The sequence below is a fragment of the Uloborus diversus genome, chromosome 2 (assembly GCF_026930045.1).
Source record: "Uloborus diversus isolate 005 chromosome 2, Udiv.v.3.1, whole genome shotgun sequence".
Taxonomy (NCBI): domain Eukaryota; kingdom Metazoa; phylum Arthropoda; class Arachnida; order Araneae; family Uloboridae; genus Uloborus; species Uloborus diversus.
The window spans coordinates 121653235-121680548 of NC_072732.1; the positions used below are offsets into that span (position 1 = coordinate 121653235).

The 27314-nt window shown below is 34.6% G+C and overlaps 1 protein-coding gene across 1 annotated transcript; it reads left to right on the forward strand.

The window, feature by feature from the left end:
* Positions 1–834: 834 nt before the first annotated feature.
* LOC129216015 (uncharacterized) lies at positions 835–27164 on the forward strand. Its single transcript, XM_054850152.1, has 5 exons — positions 835–963; positions 3699–3826; positions 5984–6210; positions 17422–17590; positions 23691–27164. The coding sequence occupies exons 1-5, from the start codon at positions 841–843 to the stop codon at positions 23770–23772; spliced, it is 729 nt and encodes a 242-aa protein (XP_054706127.1). The 5' UTR covers positions 835–840; the 3' UTR covers positions 23773–27164.
* Positions 27165–27314: the final 150 nt, after the last annotated feature.

The following is a 27314-nucleotide window of genomic DNA, read 5'->3' on the forward strand; positions in this document are numbered from 1 at the left end:
GTAGAAGTAAAAAAACATAAAATATAACTGAAAACTAATGAATATTTTCATTGCTGTTGAAAAGACACACTACCTATAAAAACACTGCAAAAGCTCCTGCAATTTGAAAAACACACGTACACACACACACACACACACAACACATTATGCATACTTAATCTACACTCTGATTAGCTGCTGTATTGACCATTAAAAAGATGTAAATGACCTCGAGTCCTCTAGAGTTAAGTGGTATAAATCACAAAACGCTTCGTTTCATATTTCGGTAAATTTTTGAGGCATATGATTTCCTTAAATATGGATGTAGGGACCTCTAGGGATCATATAAAAAGTTGGATTTCGTATTTCTTCACGGTTTTTTTTCGTTTTAATCTTTGAATATATTAACTCTGCATCTCTTTTTGACCATTTTTGCAATAGGAAGAATGCATGTACGACTTACGGTTGCTAAATTAGAGATCATGAAGGTTAAGCGTATATATTATGCGTATGATATTCACTTTTCTTAATTTACCTTCTCCATATCTTTAAGGTTAAACGTGTACATTATACATATGAAATTCAGGCTTTTCCTTTCTTCTTTACCTTATCTTGAAAAGGAGGCTCATCAAACAGTTTTTTTAAAGATAAAAACGTCTATACGTGTTTCCATTGTTTTAAAAATAAATGAGATAAAACTTAATTTCACTGTTATTACTAATTTAACAGTTTTACAACTGTCGATAAATATTTTCTGATTTTTCTCTCATTTTCAGGTCTTCTTCAATAGAATTATTTCGTGTAACTGGCTATATTTCATCCACTGAATTTCCTGATGATCCCAATTATTCAGCTCTATATATGATGCTAAAAATACAAGGAACTGAAAAGGGAAAAGCAGCTTTTACGTGGAAACAATTGGAAAAGATATTTGAAATCTATTTGGAACAAGAAAACAATAACACTGAAGCAATCGGTTACAAGGTTGGAGTCCTTAACTCAATTGTTAAATTTGAAACGCTACTCATTTCCTAACATAAAATGAAAATAGCTCATCTTCAAAGGAAAAATGCTTGAATTATAGTTTCTTTTTCAGGTCATTTCATTCATATTCTACTCTTCATTAACAGTTAAATGTATGTGATTTTTTTAACTGACTTCAAAAAAAAAAAAAAAGACGGTTTATAAGTTCATACTGTATGCATGTTTTTTGTTTCTGTTTGTCAGGTCATAGCGTCTCATTTAGTGAACCGATTTTGATGATTTTTCTTAATACATAGGGGACGATCTAACTTAGATCCAATACATTTGATCGACAATATTTGTTCTTAAGAAAAAGTTATGGGTGAAGAATAGTACATTTTATGTAATTTCTCTATTAAATGTCTAAATATAAATCCCATTGTTAGAAAACATCGTTGCCGTAAGACAGTATTAGTAGTAATCATAATGAGAATTTTGAATGAAAGTTTCTCTGAAGCAAACATAAAATTCATTCAGTATCATTGCTCTAGTGGTATTTCTGCCAGAAATAGACAATGGGGGTCCAGTAAGGAGACATAGGATTTTTTATCTAGAGTAACTTTGTATTGTTGTGAAACATAAATTTGTTTCGGAAACTGTTAATGTTTAAATGATTCTAACTAAATTAGTACACAAATAAATCCCAGAGAGGAACGATCGTTATTATTGCCAATCGCTCACAATTTTAGATGCGTCGATAGGTTTTTTTTTAAGTTTATGCATGGTATTTATGTAAAAAAAGGTTTTAACATACCGTTTTAAGATGAACTAATGAGTATAAAATAATTTATCTAACCTCCATGTATATTTAAAGCGCCATGCGGTTTCAGTTTTTTTACAGATTGTTTGGAAAGTTTGTGATTGAATTTTTATTAGCTATCAAAATACTTGTAAGCTTTAAAGGGAAAAAATATGGGGAGCACGCAACAGACAACTGACGCAAAAAAATTCATGTAGGGTAGACCAGGGCACGTTTACACAGTGCCCTATTTTCAAAACGAATTATAACTGGAGAGCCAACAGTCATAACAGATTGATGTTGCTCTCTAGCACACATTCTCACAAGTTTTTGAGCATCGGTCTAGCATGCTGAAATAAAAATCTGTTTTCTACCAAGTTGAGTAAGTTTTTTGTTGAACGTTTGGAAGCATATTGTGAAAAAATAATACTTACTTAAAAAAGAACAAATATATAAAAATTAGCATAATTTTCTTCTTTTTTTTTTCTTTTTTTTTTTTTTTTTTTCTTTTTTTTTGAGAATTGTACTTGTGTGAACTGAAATGTTATTAAATTTTTTTCACGTTAAAAATAAATCCAAACTTAGCGACGGAGCAAGTTTGCGCGTTGACGTCGGAGCACCTTTACGCACGTTCTTACGGTGTCTTACTTCTAAACGTGTCATGACGCTTTTTTCGCTCCGAACTGTCTCAAGCCTTAAAAGTATCTTCAGGCTATTTAGTTTTGAAAATCATCATTTATTTTTTAATTCAGTTACAAATTCGTATCTTATAGGTTACAATAATGTAGTGCTGTCTTCATGCTCATTCAGTATCCTAATTATTCAGCTTTTACTTTATAAACTATTCAGTCTGCAATAAATTTGTTTTATTTTAACGATGGTAAGACATTATGTTCAAAACACTAACAGAACCACGGTAGGTGTTAAAATAAATATGCTTAAGCGTTCCCCGTGTGCGGGGTCGACCGATTTGGTCTCAAAAATAATTTTTTTAACGGTTAAAAGCACAAACTGAGCAACAACTAAATATACCAATTTAGACTGCATTAACTGCTTCATACAATCGCCATGTCTAAAATTTCCTAAGTTAAAACATAAAAATTAGAAAATTCATTGAAAAAAATTCTCGTAAACGTGCCCCGGTCTACCCTACATGCTTTAAGTTTTTTTTTGTTATAAAAGTTGATGGTTGAAGTAATATTAGTTTTATTAATTTAACTTTTCTGTTTCGAATAAATATGCGTATTTTCAATATTGCAACATGCGTCATATATCAATACCTTTCCCTGCGCCCTTATCTTGGTGCTTAAGATCACCTTATAATTTTCCTAATAAAGAAAAGGCTCGTATTAAGTATTTATAGTTACCAAAAAGTAGATGCTGATTTAAAAGTATCTGCTGAGTACAGGCAACTAACTAAATATTTAAAATCTCATGCCTAGTTAACATAGTGTAACTTTATCAACATTAATATGAAAATTTGCTCACAGAAATTAAATGAAATTTAGAAATATTATTTTTAAAAAAAAAATTAACGAAAATGGATCAATCATAGTATTAAAAATCATGACTATTAATTGATCCATTATCAACAGTGGTTTAATCGGTAATCGGCCAATTTGGAAAGTCGGTGCATCCTAAGTATTTAATTCAAATTTAATACACATAATAAACATGCTCTTTTAAGTCAAAGTTAAAAACTGTCTAATGTATGAGCACTTGACAGTATTTGTTTACTTTTTTTTGTCACTGAATTGGTATGAATATCTTAGAAAATTATCAGTAAATTTCTTCTAACTTTGTTAAAAGCCATGTTTTTTCTCTTTTTTAAATTCATATAATCATGTTTCAAATGCAAAGTTTAATGTTAATTAAGCCCACATTTACTTTTTCATAATATATATCTCTGACGTTATGCATACGTAATTTTCTTCTAATAAGCATATTTTACTTCAAGGTAAAGAAATGTCCAGCGGATGGCAATTATAGTTTATGGTGGAGAATAGGCATTTATGCTACCATTCCAATATTTATTTGCTTTTTCATTGCTGTGTGGGCTTGGAAAAACAATCATTTCTCAAAATAGTAAGTACATGGAACATCTCATTATGATACCGTTTTCTCAGAACCGCTTTAAGTACAATAAAAGGTTTTCTTTTTTAATGTAATTCAGATCTTTGATACTTCCAACTCCGTATTTCATTTTCTGAAACCTGGGATTTCACAGACACTTAATACATTTTCTCATCTGAAAAGTTTTCTTTGCGAACAAATTAAGGCTTACCATTTTACTATTAAACTAAACCAGATTCCTAAAAATGTTACCAAGAACAAAAACGTTACCATCTTATTCTTCAATCATTTATGTAGTTAACAAATTATGAGTCAGGGAAAAGGGGAGATAGTTATCTTTCCCGATAATTCTTAACCAAAGGTTCCATAAATTCCAGGTGGCATAAACGTTATCGGAAAAAATTATCTATTACATTTATATCAGAGGCGCAAGCAGAAAGGGAAAGGAGAAAAAAAATACTCGTGCAGTTTTTTTTTCCGAGAGTTTCTTTCTTTTTTTTTTCTTCTTTTGAAAAATAAATAACATGCTTTCTTAAAAACTATCAAATACTATTTTTTTTAAATCATTGTGGTCATTCAGTATTTCCCTACTTTATTTCATTGAAACTTATTTAGAGTATTTACTTTTAATATACTCGTAGTTCAAGATTTTTTTCTTTAGAGAAAAAATATGTACTAGATTTGAAGGATAGAGCAGTACTCTTAGATCTAAAAGCAAATGGAAACAACAGTTTGCCCTTTTCTGGAAACTATTCTATCTATACGTTACGGCCATAGCCCGAAGTTCGACCAGTACGCGAATTGGCTGGTCAATTCGCGAACTGGCCAAGAGGTTCGGCCGAAGCCCGAAATATTTGCAATTAATATTGCATTTTCTACTTTGGCTGGCCATTTCGCGAGGTGACCAGGAATCCTTGGCCAAAGCCCGAAATGATTATAGTAGATTTTAGGTTGACAGGTAGATGACACATATGTCGCTTCCAATGTGACGGCGTGGCGTGCAAGTGATAGAAACTAGAAAAGAGGTTGCCCCAGGACCGCCGAGAGCCAAATCGAGCCCCTTGTCAGTATCGTCACCTGCTCCCCCCCCCCCCAGGCAAATTTATACTACTTTAATTCCGAGTAGGGCTCCTAGTTTCGGCCAGGAGACCCATACCACCTACAGTCTTGAAATTTTATACAAGATTACTTCGAACCCCGGTGGTTTGCACTTGTGGGGTTCTGCCTTTTTCAATTTCGAATTAGTTTTTTTTTTTTTGTTATTAAATTTTTAAGCTCAAATTTCGCGTAGATTGCCTATTAAAGGGGTGAAAATTACTTGCACATATTAATATTGTGTATCGTTGGAAAGGGTGCAATTTTCCGCGTTCTATGCAATTTGTTTCAATGCTCTAACTTAATTACGGCGGTAATTATTTGCGTTTTTTAGCTCGAATTTTTTAGGCTCAGCTGAAATTTAGGCACTAAATCTACCAGTAAAAATTGAAGGATTTGTCCCACAGTTTTCCTTTTGACAACACTGGAAAGAGCGGCTTTTTTTTAAATCCAGATCTAACTCGACTGAAGGTCGAAAAGCTAAGCTTCTATCTCCACAGGAAAAAAAAGTTACAAGCCGTTTTAATCAAGTTCGAAAAATATCATCTTCATTCAAATTATTGATGTTTTATTTGGCGTTGCTATAGTTACGTCTTTCAGATTGGTTTGTTTCTACTTTCTTATTCACAAATTTTAAGGGTTTCAATTTTAACGGAAAATCTTAGGCTCAACTCAATTCAAAACCCGACCTAAAGGGCAAAATATATTAATAGAGACCACGAATATGAAAGCGACTTTTCAAACGTGCAAAACTGCAGTTTTGCAATGCTCAGGAGCCCCTTAGCTTTTACCACTCTGCAAGTTAGTACAGGTTATTTTGAAACCCGGGGAAGGGTTGCTTTTTGTTCCAAAAAGGAACTCATAATGCGTTTTAATCTGTTCCTTTTTAATTGATGATTTCAATCTTTGCGGATCAAATAAGATTGCGAAGCAATCTTCGGGGGTTGGCGAGCGCCAGCGAGCAGGGGGCGGAGCCCCCTAGTTAATCAAGGAAAAAAAAAGTTCTTTTGTTTTCTTAAAATATTTATGCAGTAAAAATATTTTTATCAATGATGTTCCTATTCATCATTTTAGCTGTTCATACGAACAAAAAACCGACAGTAAAGACGATTTGTTCGATTCAGAAAGTGCCTTTTACACCGACAACGAGAAACAAGAGCAAGTATCACAGTCAGTGAATTCTATTATTGAAGAAAATGAATATGTGCGAGGGCCTAAACGGCAATCTGGGCCTCCGGTTCCACTACGTGGGAGCAGCTATGGAGGAGTTCTGGAATCTTCTGAAGAAAGTTCTGCTACTGGTATGTATGTATGTGCGTTTGTGGGTTGTTGCTCCGCCTAAGAATGCCTTCTAAGAATCAATGGCGCATACAAGGGGAGGGTCCAGCGTGTCAATGGAAGATAATCCTATGTATGTAACTAGTAAAAGTGAACAATAATTCCAAATTTAATAAATGAAAAAAAAAAAACATTCTTCCTCTGCAAAATCAAATTGTGAACGAACACAAATTGTTCTGCAATGAAGATTTTGCTTCTCTGTTTTTATTTTTAATTAATACATACATTTTTGACGTTTCTGATACAGTGGGCACCGCTTATGGGTCATTCTTCAAAAAGTGTAACGTTACTGTCACACGGATTTGCAGTAAAAACTTTAAGGAAGAATTCATTTAACAATGATTTTTAATTTGATCAAAAATATATCTTAATGAACCTGCCAACATTTTTTTAATGATAATTTTCATTTTAGTATATTTTTGGTTCACAACATGTGTGAATTCTCACCTCCTCGTGGCATGTCACACACCTGGTGTGACTGTTTATGTTGCTTAATGACTCGTTTAATTGAAAGCATATACTTATTTATTTATTACTCCATTCACAAGTATCTCAAATACTAATTATTTAAGTATATTTTATTTTTTAATATTGTGTTTTAGTTCGTTTTAGTAGGACAAGGAGTCATGTCACACAATAAATTCTCACCTCCGTTACCTAAACACAAAATGCCATTCCTCATTAACACGTGGCAGTAATGACATCAAATTTTATTTTCCATGATACAAGGGAGCCCCCTTATTTATTTTTAGCCATAGTTGAAGTTGTGAGATTTTTGTCGAAAAACAAGAAGATAGATTTTGCTTTAAAAACTTAGTGTGATTATTCTGACATTTCACCTCCGTGAACATAAATTTCAGGGATGTAAATTAATATTAAGAAAAAAAGTGAACATATTTTCACATGCTTAACATGTGCAGATTGTAGCAACGAAGGAAAATATTTTTTCCCTGAAAAATGTATCTATTGGGCCTACATTAATAGAAAATTCCTCACCTCCGTGACAGACCTTATCAATGTCATTATTTCTGAGGTGAAAATAAATGATGGAGGGGAAATATATCAATAATAGGCATTCCACCAAAATTATAAATTGCCAGTATATCCTCAAATTTACTAAATACTATTTTCTAACATGCATTTGAAACTACTAATTAAGCCGTACTTTAACTAAAAGAGCTTAATATTATGTTCCCACTAAACATTAAAATAGGTGATTGTTTGCACAATTAACAAAATTACTACTTTGATATTAAATTGTCCTCGATTTTTAAATATTAAAAGTTTGTTTCTTTTTTTCATTTCCGTGAACAAGGCATTTTTTTTATTAAGTAAAATAATTGGAACTTAGCTGGGCCATTGTTTATGGTTACTTCTAGTAGGTAAAACTAAAAGTGTGGATTCAAATCTGGGCCGAAAAATACCGTTTTAATAGGTTTTTTTCTTCAGCAGAATTTTTTGAATATCCAAGTTTCCATCAAATTGCAATATTTAGAATTTTATAGCAGAATTCTAAGCTGTATATCTGTTGTTGTTAAAATCAGGAAACAAATCATTGATTTAAACAGGATGCATCGCAATTTAACTTTGTATAAGCATAAATTTATATTTATTTTACTGCTTACTACGCATTGCTTTGGTAGCATCTCGACGTTGCATTGAAATCAGAAAATTCTTCCTTTAAGAGTGAATGCTTCGTGCGGGTAAACTAGTCCGCCCCCCCCCCCCTTCCCTCGTCAATATAATTTAAAATAGTCTTGAATTTCGTTTAAGGCCTTTAATTTCGAATAATTACTAGGGTAAAGCTCCCGAAAACTGACCCCAAACATCATTAAAAGTCGAAAAAAATTATTTTTGGAGCTCCAATATTGAAACATTTCCGGTCCTCATAACAATATCAAAAGTGGCTCACAATTGCATTTTTGAAATTGTTCATTTTCGAAAAATTTCCGGGAGGAAGCTGCCGGATCTCTCTTCTCCTTAACATCTCCGAATATCGTCTAAAACTGCATTTTTAGAACAACAATTTGGAAAACATTTTGAGAAAGAACCTCAAAACTCTGACCCTTTAATGTTTAGAGGAAAATGTAAAATTGTGTTTTTCAAACTACAATTTCGAAAAATGGCCGGGGAAGACGCCCCCAGGTCGCTTTTCCACCCTAGCATTAGCAAAGATCTTCTAGAATGCATTTTTAAGACCATACAAATTGGAAAAAACATAAGGTAGGTGCGGGTATTAAGGCCTGTCGGGTAATAAGGCCTAAACAGCGAAAATATGATTTAAAATGGTTGTGGCCGCTCAAAAACGCTATCGTAGATAGTTTACATTCCCAGATGGCACCTCAAACTGGTCGCAACGCCATGCTCAGTTGTTTTGACCAGCGAGCCCAGATTCATTTTCACGGAACGCTTGTAAGACACGAATAATAAAAAATCGTCAGATTGAAATGTAAGTAATTTTTGTAATATCATACTTTTATGCATAGTTTTGCGCTACAGTTATCTGTCGTGAATGCTTCTATCGATATTTCATGTCTGAGGGAAATAATATGATCGAATTATTGTACTTTTTTGTATTTTTTTAAATTCGACGTCAGCGGCTAATAAGGCCTACGAAAGTTGACCGTAGGCCTTATTATACTCCTTTTTTTTGTAACGTAGTTTTTCAGCTGTGCATATTATTTTGAACCTTTCTCAACATGGTATGAGTGTTTATTAGTAATTGCGGCTGTTTACGACTTGGTTCATTCTTATTTTAGTGCCTACATCACGATGCCCCCCAAACGAGCACTGTGGTCTGATAATGACTTAGTGTCGGCTGTCCAAGCAGTAAGAAGAGGTATGCTGAGCTCATATAAAGCAGCTGTGAGGTATAATGTTCTCAGGAGAACCATTAGAAACCATCTCCAGACCGGAAGTTTGAAAAAAACACTTGGTAGAAAATCTATTCTCAGTGATGACCAGGAAGCTGATCTTGTCATCAGAATTTTGAGGTTTGCTGAAGTAGGGTTGCCCGTGACACCACGTATTCTCCGACGCTTGGTTTATAAATTTTGTGAGCTTAATAACATAAAGCATAATTTTAATAAACTTGCTAAAGTTGCTGGTAAAGATTGGTTTAAAGCATTTATGAAAAGACACCCGGAAATATCTAGACGAAAAGCTCAATTTATGAACCCGGCCAGAGCTCAAAAGCTTAACAAATTTATCGTTAATGATCACTTTAACAGACTGAATGAAATTTATGATAATCTGGACTTGAGAAGTCATCCTGAAAGAATATACAACATGGATGAGAAAGGCTGCCGTCTCACAGTTCACCACCAGCAGACTGTTTTGGCAAAGAAGGGGACTAAAAGAGTGCATTTACAGTCTTCGGAACACGCCGAAAGTGTCACAATAGCTGGATGTGTAAATGCAGTTGGTACTGCTATACCACCAATGATAATATTTAAAGGCAAACGGTTGAAGGCAGAAATTATATGATAATTTGCCACCGGGTTCTTTGGTAGAAAAATCTACAAAGGGTTACATGACTAATGAACTTTTTACAGAATTTCTAAAACACCTATCTAGATTTAAAAGTGCAGGAAAGTCCCTTTTAATATTTGATGGAGCGGCTTGTCACCTAGACTTAACAATCGTTGAAGTCGCCGATTCTCTCGATATATCATTATACTGTTTACCTTCGAACACCACTCATGAACTCCAACCCCTTGATAAAGCCGTCTATCGATCATTTGAACACCACTGGGATGCAGAAGTTTTATCATTTATGGAACAAAACCCAGACAAAAAGCTCAACAAGGCACGGTTTAATGTTATTCTTTCAAATGTCTGGTCTAAATGCATGACATATAGTAACATTACAAGCGGCTTTAAAGCCACTGGTTTGTATCCATTGAATCCACAGGCTATTTCAGAAACAGCTTTTGCTCCGTCTGTATTAACAGAAATTCCAGCTCCCGAAGCTGACAAATTTCAAGAAAAAAATTCGCAACCTCGCACCTCCCTCACGCCAATAACCCCAAGGCCTTCCACATCGACAGCACAAGATGAAATAATTAACAGTACCCCAAACAAACCTCCGGGAGCGACGTACGGCATGGTTTACGGTTCTAGTTCGGACGATGAAGAGGACAATGTACCACTAGCTCCACTAAAAAAAAAGGCATTTCAGGAGCTTATGCGTACTCCAGTGAAAAATACTGAAAAAACATCAATTTTAAGAAGAAAATCTATTAATTATCGAGGAATTAAAGTCACCAAAGAACTGTTTGAAGAATATAGAAAAGAGAAAAAAGCAAAAAATGACGTCAACCTTCAAAGAAAGACGATAAAAAAAAAAACAAAAAAAAAAAAAAACGATGCTAGTTGGTACTGTCACGCTTGTGAGGAGGATAAAATGATTGACATGAGGCCCTGTTCAAAATGCAACAGGTGGTATCATGAGCAATGCGTCGGTTTGACAGCCGATGACGAAGATATTTTTGAGTGCCCTAACGGCTGTTAATTTTTTTTTTTTTTTTTTTTGTTATTTTGAAGATTTTCAGCATGAGTAATGCTTAAGGATATTACAAATGCTCTCAATTACCAATGTTAATAGCTTATTTTGATTATTTACGAGTATTAAAATATTAGGCCTTATTACCCTCCCGTAGTATAATAAGGCCTAATTGCAAGGTTTTTTTAAATAATTAATTTTATGTTTGTTTTCGGCAAGAAAGGCCGTTTTTTGTTATTTTCGTGTAGTAATTGAATGGTACTTTAATTAAATTTGCAATTTGCTGATTCGGATCCTTTTCTTCCCATTTTATTCCAAATCTCCCTTAGGTAGGCCTTATTACTCGCACCTACCTTACTCTTTTTTATTTTTGTGCCAATTTTTTTTATAGTTCTGGGACAAAAGGTTAAATGCCCAGCAAGTTGGGGGGCACGTGCCCCCCCCCCTTCTGGTACAAAGTAAGATATGTAACATTTAAAAAGTATCCCCTCCCCTCCCTAAATAGAAATTTTCATAGCAGTAGTTCATTGTTGAAAACGCCGATAGAGGGCGCTACTGTTGCTGGGGTGATATTTTGCTGATCCTTAGATAAGTGATTTTTTACTGTAATTGTTTATTTTACTGCTTTAATTTCAGTATTTTTATTGTATTTTATCATATAATTAAGTATTTTTGTGCTTTTAAGTATTATTTTTGATTTACTTGCTTTCTTAAGGTGTTTTTCTATTCTTTGTAGCTAAGCCTAAAATGTGCTGATTTCATGTTGTTAAGCCTGAGTGCTCTGTTAAGTGTGTAACTTGTTTATTTTAATTTACTGCTTGTCTTAGGATTTTGTAATTTTTGTACCTTTTTCTCCCAATGCTTTCTAATTCTAATAATTAGTTTTATTTCTTCAATTTTGCATTTTTATATTGACTTTTAAGTGTATCATTTTGAGCTAGAATGGGGGTTATAATGAAGGAGGTTAAAAGTGGTAAAGGGGACAAGTGGATTTCTTGTGACCTATGTCAGATGTTCTGCTTGTTTAAGGGGAAGGATGAGTCTGAGAAGGATTTCATTTGCACTAACTGTGTTGAACTCTCAGAAATCTGAGTTAGGATGCTTACTTTGGAGGGTGAATTAGCATTAGGCTGTAGGAGTGTAGATGGGGTAAACACTTCAGAGGGAAAGGGGGAAGTTAGCAAAAAGGAGGTGGGCATTAGCTGTGTGTTAGATAGTGGGAATATTCCAGAGGTAAAGGAGGAAGTTAGTAAAAAGGAGGTGGGCATTAGCTGTGTGTTAGATAGTGGGAAAATTCCAGAGGTAAAGGTTAAAGCTATTGCTGAGGTGACAGACTGGGAAACTAAGGGTATAATTTTGGGAGATTCAATGGTGCGTGAGGTGGGAAACTCAATAGGCAGAGTTAGACGTAAGGTGGCTAGATGTTGTTTGTCAGGGGCTCAGGTGAGAGATGTAAATAGGGTTGCTGAAAAGAAGGGGGTATTTAATAAAGAGGATGAAATTACTTTGTGGGTGGGAACTAACGATGTAGGCCATAGTAACAACGATGAGTTTACAAAGGAATGGGATTCCCTGTTGGACAAAGCAACCAACTGTTCGGCAAATGTCCAAGTGGTTGGTTTGCTTCCCAGGTATGGAGTGCATAAGAGTTGGTTAAACCAACGGGCTAGGTGTATGAACCTGATACTCAAGGATATTTGCGTTAAGCGTAGTATCAGGTTTATTGATGTGTGGAGTAAATGTAAACGCGATTGGATTGCTAGGGATGGCCTGCATCTGAGCTCTACAGGGGTCAAAATGGTTAGTGGTTTGGTTTTAGAGGCTTCAGAATCAAAAAACTAAGTTGGAATGGGGGGCATGGTTTTAGGAGCAGAATTCGAAAGGTTATTAACTATTTGGATTTTAGTAGAAACGGAAATAGGGTGGCTAATAAGAGAAAAGATTTTAACAGTTGGGATTCAAATAATCGTGCAGCATTAAATAAAAGTAAGATGGGCTTACTTAAGGTTTTTTATACAAATGCTCGTAGTATTAGGAACAAGATGGAAGAATTGAAAAGCATAATTATAGATGAGAGGTTGGATATTATTGGAGTTACTGAGACATGGGCTACCAAAAGTGATGATGATTTATTATCTATTGCTGGGTATAATTTGTTTAGACAAGATAGAGTAGGTAAAAGAGGTGGTGGGGTTTTATTTTATGTCAGAGACACTTTAACTTGCAATGAATTGGTAATAATTAATGATAAACCTAATGAGATTGATATGATTTGGCTGGAGTTGATGAGCAATAAGGGAAATAAACTACGTTTAGGGAACATTTATAGGCCACCCAACTTAAGCCAGGGTCAAGATGAACAGATGTTTAGTATTATTAGTGACATTTCAAGCAAGGGGTCAGTCATTATAATGGGAGATTTTAATTTTCCAGGAACTGATTGGAATAATTTTTACCATAGTAATAGCAGAGAAGAGGAATTTTTGAAAGTAATTGGTGACTGTTTTTTATATCAAATTGTAACTCAGGGTACTCGACAGGACGTGATTTTGGATCTAGTTTTCTGTGATATGGAAGGTTCTGTTCAGGGGTTATGTGTAGGGGAACACATTGGAGACAGTGACCACAACAGTATTAGGTTTGGGATTAAATTTGATACGCACAAAGTAGAGAATTTTAGGTTTGTGCCCAATTTCAGAAATACTGATTTTGTGGCACTTAGACAGAGTTTGAAAGCAGTTTTTTCTTCTGGATTGGACAATAGCGATGTGAATCTTCAGTGGGCAGAGTTTAAGGAAAAGCTAGCGAAAACGGTTGGGGATCATGTTCCTTTTAGGAGAAAGGGTGCCAACACTAAAATTTGGCCAATGTGGTTCTCCAGGGAAACTAAAGACGCTCTAAATTACAAGCAAGCTGCTTTTCATAGGTTTAGAGAAACTGGTCACAGTGCAGATAGGCTCCAATATTGTAAGGCAAGGCGTAAATTTAAGTATTTGGTACGGATTCAGAAAAGAGAGTTGGAGCAAAGACTGGCAGATAACATAAACAGGAATCCCAAGAGGTTTTTTGCATACGCTAATTCGGGGAAAGTTCGAAATAGTCATATTGGGCCACTGGTTGATGAGCACGGAATTTTAATTCAGGACGATAGTGATATTGCTAATGTTCTTAATAATTTTTTTTCGAGTGTTTTTAACGATAACTGTATCTCAACAGTTGACACCAACAAGACACAAGCTATAGTACAGCTTGAGGACTTTGTATTTTCCAGGGATAACGTTTTACTTCATTTGAAAAAAATTAAAGAGACTAAGGCTCCGGGACCTGATAATATTTATCCAAAAATTTTAGTTGAATGTGCGGAGGAATTAGCAGATGTAATCGTAAATATTTTCAATGCTTCTTACAACTCGGGGACAGTGCCAGAGGACTGGAAGCTGGCTAACATTACACCGCTCTTCAAGAAAGGGTCTAAAGGGAGTGTGGGAAATTATAGACCTGTGAGTCTAACTTCGGTGGTTTGCAAAATTTTTGAAACATTGATAAAAATTAAGATAGTAAATTTTCTAGAGACTAATAATCTATTGACTAGTTTTCAGTACGGTTTCAGGAAAGGTAAATCTTGTGCAACTAATTTATTACATTTCTATGACAAAGTTACCATGGCTTTGGACAATAAGAAGCCTGTAGATGTTGTTTACATTGATTTTTAAAAAGCTTTCGATAAGGTACCGCATGTTGCTCTACTTAGCAAATTAGCTGATATAGGAATAGGAGGGAAAACTTTCATTTGGGTAAAAAACTGGCTGACCGGAAGGAAACAAAGGGTAGTTGTAAGGGGAAATTACTCTAATTGGAGTGAGGTTTTAAGCGGGGTTCCTCAAGGATCAGTGTTAGGGCCTGTTTTGTTCATTGTTTTTATGAACGATATTCACAAAAATATTTCTGGGAACATGAATTGTTTTGCTGATGATGTTAAAGTTATGGGGACTGTAGATAATGAAGAACAAGCAAAACAGCTGCAAGAGGATCTAGATCATATTACGGAGTGGGCTGATAAATGGGGTATGGCTGTTAATGTTGGGAAATGTCAAGTGCTACATTTAGGACATGGAAATAAGTATACAAGTTATTATTTGCAAGGTTCAGTCATTAGTCAGGCAGACAAAGTTACTGATCTGGGGGTCTTAATAAGTCAGGATTTAAAGTTTAGCCAACAGTGCAGCATCGCTAGTAACAAGGCCAATAAGATGCTTGGGTTTATCAATAGATCTATTTCAAACAAATCTAAAGAAGTTCTTCTGCCCTTATATAGAAGTTTGGTAAGACCTCATTTGGAGTATGCTGTTCAGTTTTGGTCTCCTTATCTTAAGAAAGACATTAATGTATTGGAAAGGGTTCAAAGGCGAGCTACAAGGCTAATAAATGGACTTTCTCACTTAGACTATGATTCCAGGCTTAGAATGTTAAAAATGTACAGTCTTGAGCAAAGAAGAGACCGAGGGGACATGATTCAGTTGTTTAAATTTATTAAAATGAAAGATGTTACGGGGCTGAAGTTAAGCACTGAAAACAGGACAAGGGGTCATTGTTTTAAGCTATTTAAATCTCAGGCTAACATGGATATTAGGAAAAATTATCATTATAGCAGGGTAGTGAAACCTTGGAACAGCTTACCGGAAGAGGTGTGGTAATGAGCAAGGGAGTAGACAGTTTTAAGAGGGCCATTGATCTTCACTGGGGATTGTAAATTGACTAGGACCAGTCTAGCTGGGCCCAGAGCCTGTTGCTGGTCGTCGCTTTTGTATTTGTATTTATTTGTATTTTTTCGGTTTTAGCATTAAAACTGCATAAATAATAATGGATATTTATAACAAATGGAACTAAATCCTATGGATTCCATATTTTCTTACGAGTATACTGTTTATGAAAGAGAAAAATTTTAGGGGTTAATTAATAGTGTGGTCAAAGGGGAATTTGTTCAATATTATTGCACTTTAGTTTATAAAGAATGTAACTGTACTTGTCAATAAAGTGTGTGCAATAAAAAAAAATCATAAATCGCAATTGAAGTACAAATTTGCAAAAATATTGCACATACACTTGTTTAATGGTTTCAAGGAGCATTTTCATCAACTGAGTTTCGGGATAAAGTCGATCGGAGCAAAGAAACTCATCCGAACATGAAAAGTTTCATCCTGAAGTTTACATGTTTATGCGCATAAACAAAGGGTTTTTTTTTTGTAACCCCCTAAACACATGCTTATATTTAATTTTAAAATTTGCTTCAATGTTTTTATCACTTTTTTTGATATTTTCAGCGCAAAGGCAAACATTTTAGCTTCTTAAGTTGCTAATATTTCGATGAATTATTTTCCAGAAATGTTTTAAGACAATTGTGTATCTAAAGTCTGACCAAACAACGTACGTAGAAGCACAAATTTGTAAATTACAGCAGACACGTGTTTCGGCGTTACAGGGAACGCCTTTTTCAATGCAAAAAAATAATGAGCTTATGGATGAAAAGACATCCGACAAAAGCCAAGAGCAGATAAGCATGCAGCTTAAAAGATAAAAACAGCGGATTAGCCAAACACCAATGACAAAGTTATAAACCGATCAGGAACCAATAGGAATGCAAGCAAAGGCTAGGAGCTTTCTCTTAGGTACGACCCAGAAAGAAAGAATTCAATTGGACAAGGATTAAGCCGAAGCTTCAACAAAAGGAAAAGAAATTGTCAGTAACCGTGAACCGCAAGAAAGGAAAAGCAGAATGGAAACCATGAAATAAAATAAACAGAAACAAAAAATATTCGAAAAAAGGAAAAATAAAGATAAATAGAAGAAAATTGGGGAGGGGGGGGGTGTCAATCAAGACAAAAAGGTAAAAATAAACAAAGGAAGATAGATAAAAATGAGTGGAAAAAAGGGGGGGGGGAATGGGGAAAGGACAGTATTAAAGATATGGGAGCCAAATGTTAGAAAAATATGGAACTGCACTAAGATCGTTAACTAAGTTAGAACTGTTCCTCAAAATATGAAAGGATTCCCAAAAGTCAAGATCTGATGAATTGGGGCATTTTGCCCCCCCCCCCCTTTTTTTTTCCACTCATTTTTATCTATCTTCCTTTGTTTATTTTTACCTTTTTGTCTTGATTGACACCCCCCCCCCTCCCCAATTTTCTTCTATTTATCTTTATTTTTCCTTTTTTCGAATATTTTTTGTTTCTGTTTATTTTATTTCATGGTTTCCATTCTGCTTTTCCTTTCTTGCGGTTCACGGTTACTGACAATTTCTTTTCCTTTTGTTGAAGCTTCGGCTTAATCCTTGTCCAATTGAATTCTTTCTTTCTGGGTCGTACCTAAGAGAAAGCTCCTAGCCTTTGCTTGCATTCCTATTGGTTCCTGATCGGTTTATAACTTTGTCATTGGTGTTTAGCTAATCCGCTGTTTTTATCTTTTAAGCTGCATGCTTATCTGCTCTTGGCTTTTGTCGGATGTCTTTTCATCCATAAGCTCATTATTTTTTGCATTGAAAAAGGCGTTCCCTGTAACGCCGAAACACGTGTCTGGTGTAATTTACAAATTTGTGCTTCTACTTACGTTGTTTGGTCTGACTTTACTATTCAGCACAAAGGTATTTATTTATCTTAATTGTGTATCTATTTAGAAATTTTTAACAAACTGAGCATCCAATCTGAAAGTTCAGGCAAAGCAAGTAAAGAACCAAGAAGCCATGAAAATTCAATCAAAAAGAGTCGACCTCACAGGAGATCCTTTTATAATGATGCAGATTCTAAAAATGCATTTGCAATAGAATCGAACGAAGCTCCAAAAAGGTAAATTAGCAATTGTGTAACTTTGTAGAAAAATAACTCAATAATATATCAGAAAACAAATGTACTCCACTTTGTATGGGGGGGGGGGGGCGGGGTATATACATCTTGATGCAGGTGAAGATAACAACCGTCCTGCTCAAAAGCGCCGACTTATGCAACATTCAAACAGCGTCCGCACATCACGTTCGCTCCGTCAAGCGGACACACTTACGTTTTCCGAACAGGGGGAAGCATTCATACATTCGAACGCGCGTAAAGCACATGTCAATACTCTCACCCAATAGTAAGAGCGCGCTCATCTCGTGGAGACCAATGAAATGCGACTCCCAACTCTACGGACGTCAGAGCCGTCAGATAACTGGCTTCTAGGCACGTTGACGGGTCCCGCACAATGCGGCTTGCTGTCATGGCAACGCCGGCCGAAAACTGGTTTTAGGAAGAAAACTATACGTCGGTGACGGGTGTGCGGACGCAATGTGAATGTTGCATTATACGGTCTTCTTGGCCTGAGCCCACTTGATAATTTGTTCTTATAGGTTACCAAATTTCCATAAATCTGTTTTCTTAATTTATTATTATTTTTCAATATTATCTCCTTGATGCTAAGATTTTTTTTTTTTTTTTTTGAAAAACATTGAGAACAAAACTCCAGTAAGACACATAAAATCGATAAAATTCTTTAAGAACACATTTCAAATTTAAAAAAAAAAGAGAGATTTGTTTATTTTTGTTCTTTTACACTTTTGATTCATATGGTCTAAGATACCCACTTACGTTGATCTACCTTTATCCAATTTCCCCTTAAGTTATAGATAAAAAAGTAGATTTAAAAAATATTACAAACATAATGGTATAGAATGCTCTATGCAAACAAAAGTAACCAAATTATAGGGTTGTGGTGATTTAAAGTTTTAATAATTGAGAAATTCTGCAGATTTTTTGCAGGTACGGTCGGCCCCGCTTAAACGTATACCATTGGTTCCAATAAATATTATTCGATTAAGCGGGGTACTCGTATTTGATTAAGTGGGGAAATTTTATTTACCTTTCCTGGTTGACAACTTCCGTCTTAAAATTTAATAATAAATCAATATGTAAGTAATAGAAGAAAAAATGTTTTTGCTTAAAAAGCGTTTTAAATAAGCTAAGTAATCAATAAAATAGAAAATAATTAAGCATATATACTACAAGTACATAAGAAAATCTTAATATAAAAATCTTCTGTGCAGACGTTTGTCACCATAAGGCTTTTAAACGGCTGGACCGATTTTGATAAAAAAATTTTGTGTGTAATTAAGCTGTGACGAGCATGGTTTAGAAGCGTGATGGATCGAATCGGAAACATTTTTGTAAATTAAATTAATTAATTAATTTAAACATTGGATGGTTATAGCTCCCAATTGATTAATTTTAATTTTAATCTATTGTTGAGTGAGAACTGAAATAAATATTTAACCCGATGCCAAAGGACAATCAGAAAACCAGCTCTGCTTTTTGTAATGATATTTCGTACTGTGACATGTCAATTGAGAATAGATAAAACGTAGAGAGAGATACTGTGTGAAGCCTTCATTTCTTGAAAGCAACGATTTTAGGTCCTGTGATATACTATTTTATAGTTAAGTACTGGAAGAAATCGGGTTTCTTTCACTAACCAAATGATCAGGAAGTACCCTACCAGCAACATTTGTTTCTCGGCTCAAATTCATCTGAGTTTTAGCACCATGACAAAAATACTTTAAGGATTATCAAACTTATCAGTACATTCAATAAGCTACCGCCCTATAGCCAGGGCTAAGGCAGAAATACATGAAATACACCGCCAGCTCAGTCAATTGCAGCCGACGACTGCAGTTTCGTGCTTATTAGCACTCATCAGCCCGGCATAGGAGTGACTGAGCTGGAGGTAGAAAACCTCTTAAGGAAGCCTAGAGTACCAAACAATTTGGTAGCTAATACAGAATTAGCACTGACCAGACGAGTGACCGAAACAATGGTTCGGTTTAACTCGAGTATTGAAGGCAAGGCAGGTATATTCAGTAAGTTACCCCCCTATTGCTAATAAGCACGAAACTGCAGTCCTCGGCTGGAATTGGCTGAGCTGGAGGTGTATTTCATGTATTATCAGTAGGGAAGACCGGGGTTAGTTGTTACAATTTTTTTCCATATTTTTTTTACGCTAAACTATTTAAATTTTTTACATGCGTTAAACTTTAAAATACATCCAGATTGTTTAACATTCATAACTTATTTTTTTAAAAATGATTAGAAGCCACTACTCCAAAATATTTCAAAGGTTTTTGAATAGATGTAGATTGTAACAACTTATTTCACCATGGGGCATGTTGTTACAGTACATGGGGTTAGTTGTTACATGAGATATATTTTAGTGATGAAATGAATTTCAAACATTTTAGCTGATTTATTCTGTTAAGTTTTGAAAAATTCTTAACCACGTTAAAAATAAAAAACTTTTTGGCTTTACAAAATTTATTTCATTAATGAATTATTCTAGGAAACTATCATCATCATTATCATTGTCCGCAAATTACAATTTTCACAAGCATATAATTTATCAAACTTTAGCACATCGATCATATGTCCATTTGTCAAAATTACGATATTGAAGCCGTTTAGTTGGTTTTTTGGATTTTGAGTGCCGTTGAGTGCTCTATGCAGAACCAGTCTTCATCTTCATCCGAAGGACGCACTTTTTAGATGCACCTTTTTGCTTTTTTTTTTTTTTTTTTGTGTCTGTTGATTTCTTCTCTGTTAGACACAATTTCCTTTTCACAGATTTTTGTTTCCCAGCTTCGGCTTGCAAACCATTTTTTACTGACGCTGACCTATGGTTTCTGCTTGCGAACCGTCTTCACTTCTGCATTCCTGCAGCGTTAGAGAAAGAACTACATTCGAATAATACATTATTTTTTATTATTATTATTATCATTGTAGTAATTATTATTATTTATTCAACTATACATATTAACAATAAATTAATCACTGAATGAAAAATATCAGAATTTTTACTATTATTACTTTTGTCATCCAACTACAGTACTTTATATGAACTATATCATGCAATAAAACAGATCAGAAATAAGACTTACCACCACTAGCATTTTTTTTTATCTTACTACAGAATCTCTCTATTGTCATAAAATTCATCGGCTACCTTTCGTAATGAACTACCTGCAATTACTTCTTTAGCCACATCCAGGTATGTTTCTTTAGGTGTTTTGCCCCTGCCCGTCTTGTTTTTACAGTTCCCTGCCATGTCGCATTTAAAAAGAAAACAATATTAAATTAAAACTTGCATGGGACAAGTTGTTATTTGTAACAACTAACCCGAACAAAATTGTAACAACTTGCCCCATACGAAGCCACTTTAGTTCTTGGCACATATTACTGGTATTATATCGTTGTACAAAACTTTTAAATACATCAGCACTTACCTAAAAATGTAGGCTTTCGCGTGGCACAGAAATAAATTCGTTATTTGCAACGGCTTCGTCACAAATAGAAGAATAACAGTGGAAAGAAAAAATTACTTCCAGACTCAAAAAACCATTTTCCTTGACCACTCTCCATGCTACTGACTGCAAGCACTCCAGTGATTGTCTGGGAATACAGATGGGTGAATGCTATCATCTACTGCAAAGGAAAGTCATTTTCTCTTGGCGGTTATTTTTAAATTCGAATGTAACAACCTACCCTGTCTAACAACTAACCCCGGTCTCCCCTACATTATTAAAGGAAAAGACGGTGGAATTTAAAGGTGAAATAAATTTTATTTTTGTCCAGATAAATAACAACAGGGTAGTTCTGTACACAAAAGATCAGTGCAGTGGAAGATTTTTCTCTTTGGCAGAAAGAACAAATTAGGCAATATATGAAGATCATTCAAGTATGAAGGAAAGATAGTGAGACAAATGCTCAGCAAGAGAGCGGGATTTAAAAATTTTCGTTCAAAAAGATCAGACCTCTAATTGATAGGAGTTTACTTTGTTCACTGATCGGCTGGATTACAGTAACGTGGTGGCTTGGTGACTTAGTCCATAAATGAGAGTTGCAGGATTATTTATTTGCATTTAAAAACTCTGTTAATGTAATTATTGTATTTTTTGCTAATTTGGCGAAATATTTTAAATTGCAAAGAATTGTTTTTGGTTTTTTAAAGAGTGTTTAGTCATGTTAGTTGAAGAATGTTTATTTTACATCGGGAAGGGAGCGGGTTGAGTGGTTTTCACTTATTCAGGGAACTGTTTTTACTTTTATCATTTTTTTAAACAACATCCTTTCGATTGTTTTATTTTTTTCATAGGGGGACGTTGTAGCGGAATTTGTAGTTTGTTTTAGATGGGTAGTTAGTTTTTTACACTTAATATCTGAGGACGATTTTATCCTTTGAGTATGGCTGAAGGAACAAATCATACACTCAATGAAGATCTATGAAACAACAGCTCAGTGGGCATTGGATAAATCAAGTTGTAATAAATATATGCATTCTGATTCCAAGCAGCTTAAAACACTTTCTTTTTACTTATGTTTTTCAATAAAAAGGTTCAAACACTTGAAAGTTAATTAAAATTTTTCAACTTTTCAATTTACAAAGTTTGAACAGAACAACATCTGTCGGGTCCTCTAGTTATAAATATGTAACTTACAACTTGAGGCATTAAATCTTTGTTTTGACACCTTTTTCCAGTTCATATTTTTTGGAGAAAGTCCATAATAGTGGATTCCTTGCTCAAGGTATTTTGAGAATACTTTTCTAACTTCAATTACCGTGTTTTATGTAACCAATATTTATCAATTTCTTATCGTCTGAGATGTTTATATTTCGTTGTGTTTTTTAATTTAATTATTGACTGTCTGTCGGTAATGGCAACTATAAAAGAAACTAGATAGAATAATAAAAATGCTTTAATGGAATATGAATGTTGTTTTGCCCACCAGTTGTTTGCTGAAAAATACTATTTCAATTTTTTACGTCAATGATTGCTCTTATTTATATTTAACGTATTCAAAAATTTTCTTAGCAAAAATGTATGCGAAAGCTGATCCCTGTTATTTGACTATACGAGGAAATTATTTGTTTAAGTGGGGATGTTTAACATTGCATCTATAGGGAAGCATTCGGTTCCGGGAGATTTTATTTGTATAAGCCGGGTATTTGTTTATCCGTTACCCGATTAAGCGGGGCTGACAGTATTTTCAAATTTTAATGGAATCTGAAAATTTTCTGCAGATGTTTTTGATTAGAAGTAGATCAAAATTTCCCAGAAATGATACTTATTTGGTTCAAAACTCGACATTTTTGCAGGAAAAAGATTATGGGATGACTTTACAAAATTCTGTAGGGAATCTACAGAAAATCTTCAGAACTACTCAATTATTGAAATTTTAAATCAGGACAACCCTGTGATTGGGCCACTTTTGTTTAGACAACACTATACCATAATGTTTGTGACATTTTTACTTATTTTTATGCGTAGTTGTTAGGAAACTCGATGAGGGTAGGTCAATCTAAGTTGGATCGTACACTAATAATATTGTAGCAAACATTAGAGTAATGGAAAGCCCCTATTTCCCAAAACTATTTAAATGGAATTATAACACTTTGACTTAAAAACAGCTTGAAAAAGTTTAAAACAGCAGTATTATATAAATGGATAACTCTAAAACATGTCATGTGATTTATTACTTAATGAAAACTAAATTAAGTACAAATGTAATGAAGTACAACTAAATTTGAAATGGAAAAATATATTTTGGGATTATAAGCCGCTTTTTTCTTTTTGTTTTTTGTACTTGAAAAGAAAGTTTTATGACAAAACACCTACTTCACCTTTGGTGTCGGCGTACTAATACAAAATATGCATTGTTATAAATAAGGAAAACATTAAAAAACATAAAAATTCACAAGCCAACAATCCTTATTATTAGTTGCAGTTTTACATTGCTTTTGAGTTTTCTAACATACAACACTGAAAAAAGCAATTTATTTTTATGCATTGCTACACCTGTCTTTGAACTGCAATTAACTTGCTTTTGTTTATTTTTCGTGATGTTTTTCTACTTTTTTCTAATTTTTCAGGGAAAGTGAAGAACACTTCTATGATTATGTAGCATCTTCTATCAAAATAAATCGCACTCAACTGAAAGAAACCTATTTGTAGACTAAAAAATTTTACTTTCACCCATTGCTTTGTAACTTTTAATTAACATTATTAAAACTAAGTTATGTATGATATCAGGAAATAGTATTCATTTATTTCTAATAATTATTGGTAATAGTTACTGACTTTTAATATTTGCAAAACTATTTTTAAAAATTAGTGATACAAAAAAATTTCTATTGAAACTGCATTCTGTTTGAAATGCAGTCTGTTTTCAAGAATATTAATCAAAAAAGATAGTTTTATTTCCGTATTTATTTTGAAAACAAGAGCATGACGATTGTGAAGTTAAGAGGAGTTTTATAATATAAAATTTCTTTTTGAATTAGACTTGATCCAAACAAGTGCTTTCTTACTTGTAATAAATCTGTTACATAATGAAAGAAAAGCTAATTAATATGTAATTACAATACCTTTTTTTTTATTTTTTGAAAAAGTTAAAACCTTATTCAATGCAACCACTTTAATTAATTACACGTAAGGTAGATATAATAGTTAAAACTACAAAAATTAATTTAAACCAAAGTTAGTTTGAGCAAATATTGTTTTGTTCCATAGCTCATTTATTTATTTTTTCATACAAAAACGGACCCGGGGAAGAACAGTGACACAACTCAAAAAAAAAAAAAAAAAAAACAGCAAGGGAGACAATCAAGGTTTTACACAATAGTAGTTGAAATGATTTGGTTTCTAATCCTAATAGCCAAAACCACTGATCGAGGAACGCTCTCACCTCACCAGTAATGAAACTTGCGCCATAGCATGCGTGACAGTACTATTTCAATGTTGAAGCACAAAAAATCCAGTAAGTTATTTCTAACTTGAAAACATTTAAACATTTTTTGGCAATGTTTGACATGCAGGGAAATGCTTTATTTTGACAAGGTTGAACCAGATTCAGCAACTTAATTCTTTTACTGGTAAGACTGTAATTTTAGGAGAATGAAGGGGAAAAAAATTGGTCAATGATTAATGCTATTTATTGAATGTAGAAGAAATTTTCACTTGTCATATGTTGACAGACGTATGCGTAAAACATTTATAATGTGATTTTTACTGATTAATTTTTGGTGTCTAAATTAACAATGAACACTTAAAGTTCAAAAATATTTCTTCTAAATTATGAAATTAAAATGATGTGCCTCTATTGATTATTTTGTTTTTACACCACCGCTCACCAGTTACATAAGTTAACTTTGTGTAAGTTTTGTGGCAAGAAAAGGCATTAAATTTAATTTTTAAATCAATAGCCAGTGAGCCATTCCACTGTCATGGGAAGGACAAATCAACTCGATAATTTCACCAACATTTTGTTATAGATCTTATTTGCATACATCACATGCGGAACATCCAAAGTCAACTTCTGCAGTTTGCTGTTAGCATTACTTAATATTTTTGCTCTATTAGTATAGCAATGACAAAACAAATTGTAGGTTTTGAAAATGAATGTTATAACGTAAAGGAAATATATCTCATTTGTTGAGACATATTAATTTAAACTGCTAAAAAAATTATGGTTTTGGCCATTCCACTGAAAATGGTCATTGTGCTCCGCGTGTGACGGCTCCTATATTATCATTAAAAAAAAAGAAAGAATTTTAAAAGGTAAGGACAAAATGTTTTGCTTATGAACTCACACATACGTTTGTGATTTCCTAAGCAACAACATCTTGCTCATTACCCCTCTAAATTAATATTTTTAATGAAATGTACGTCACCTGTGGGACAAAATTGTCGTTTTCCATGGAATGGCTCTAGTACGTTTTCCACAAGTTTTGTATTGTGTCACTTTCCTTGCCAGGGTGCAATATGATCTCAAACAAATACATCAAACAAATTCATTTATATAATGATAAACCATCTGAATAACATGCATAACATATCCAGGGCCGGATTTAGGGGAGGACAGGCTGAGCTACTGCCCCAGGGCCTCCACAAGAAAGGGGGCCCCAAAACAAAGTTTTTACAAAATATCCTAACTTTCACGGATCGAAAATGTCGGATATATACGTATACATATCAAAATATTTGGATATACACAGCTCATCAATGAAAATGCAACACCAAGAAGGAGTGTTCAGAAATTTATACAAATTTTAAAGTAGACATACATCAATGAGTTATGTAAATGATGTAAAATGCACAGCTCTCCGACGCACGTGAAGTAAGATATAAGGGAAGGAACTTGCAGAATAGCCAATATTCGTGTCGTTATTTCTGACTGGAGAATTATCGAGGAAATTTTGTTTTTATCTTGGAGGATACGTGTAACACGAGAGAATGCCAATGAAGGCACTTCCAGCAGATAGACGATTTTACGAGGGGTATGGTGATCGGACTGAGAAGGGGAGGTTGGTCCGTATGTCAAATCGCAGCTGATACCCACATGGATGCAAGCACGGTGCATCGGCTGTGCCGAAGATGGTTGGAACAACAAAATGCGGCAAGATTGAGGGGTGCAGGGGCAGCCAGAGTGACACCAGAATGCGTGGATCGACGCATCCACCGACAAGCTGTAGCAGACCCACAAGTCACTTGTTCCTCTATTCTGCAGCAGGTGCAAGATACCCTGAATGTTCCCGCGTCAACCAGAACCAATTCCTGGCTTTTGGTCGCACGTGGTCTGCAATCACAGCATCCGCTAAGATGACTGCAATTAACCCCTCAACATAGACTGCAACGTTTAGTATGGTGTCGGACTAGAGCGACATGAATGACAGAATGGCGAAATGTCGTGTTCTCAGATAAATCCCGCTTCTTTTTATCCAGTGATAGTCACCACATACGTGTGTGGCGTCGACGTGGAGACTGATCTAATCCGGCAGTAACTGTGGAACGTCCCACTGCACGATGACGTGGCATAATGGTTTGGGGCGCAAATGAGTACAATTCCATATCACCTCTAGTTCGTATTCAGGTCACTATGACGGCCCAACGATACTTGAATAATGTACTACGGCCGGTGGCAATAACCTAATGCAATTTTCAGCAGGATAACGCCCAACCACACAGTGCTCGCATATGCCAACATGCTCTCCAAGGCACACAAATGCTTCCCTGGCCAACATACTCTCCTGACCTGTCATCAATCGAACATGTGTGGGATGTGATTGGACGCCGTTTGCAGACTCTGTCCCTGCCTTGTCCAGAAGATGAATTGTGGCAAATGGTTGAAAGGGAATGGAGAGCCATCCCTCTAGACACCATCCGAACCCTTATTGACTATATGCCTAGACGTGTTTCTTCGTGTATCGCTGTCCGCGGTGGTCCAACATACTACTGAGTCGACGCCGTTCTCGCTCTGCATTCTGCCAATCATTTTGAAATTAAGATCATTTATTATTCCTTGCTGTCTCTTGTTAATTTTCCAAATTTCATCATTTTCTGATCACTTCTTCTTGGTGATGCATTTTCAATGTCGAGCAGTGTATATCAAAGTATTGGATATTTTCGAAAATATGACCATCTTTTCGAACCCTGATTAGAGGCCTCCACACTTCCAAATCTGGCCCTGAACATATCTTACATAAAAGATAACTACG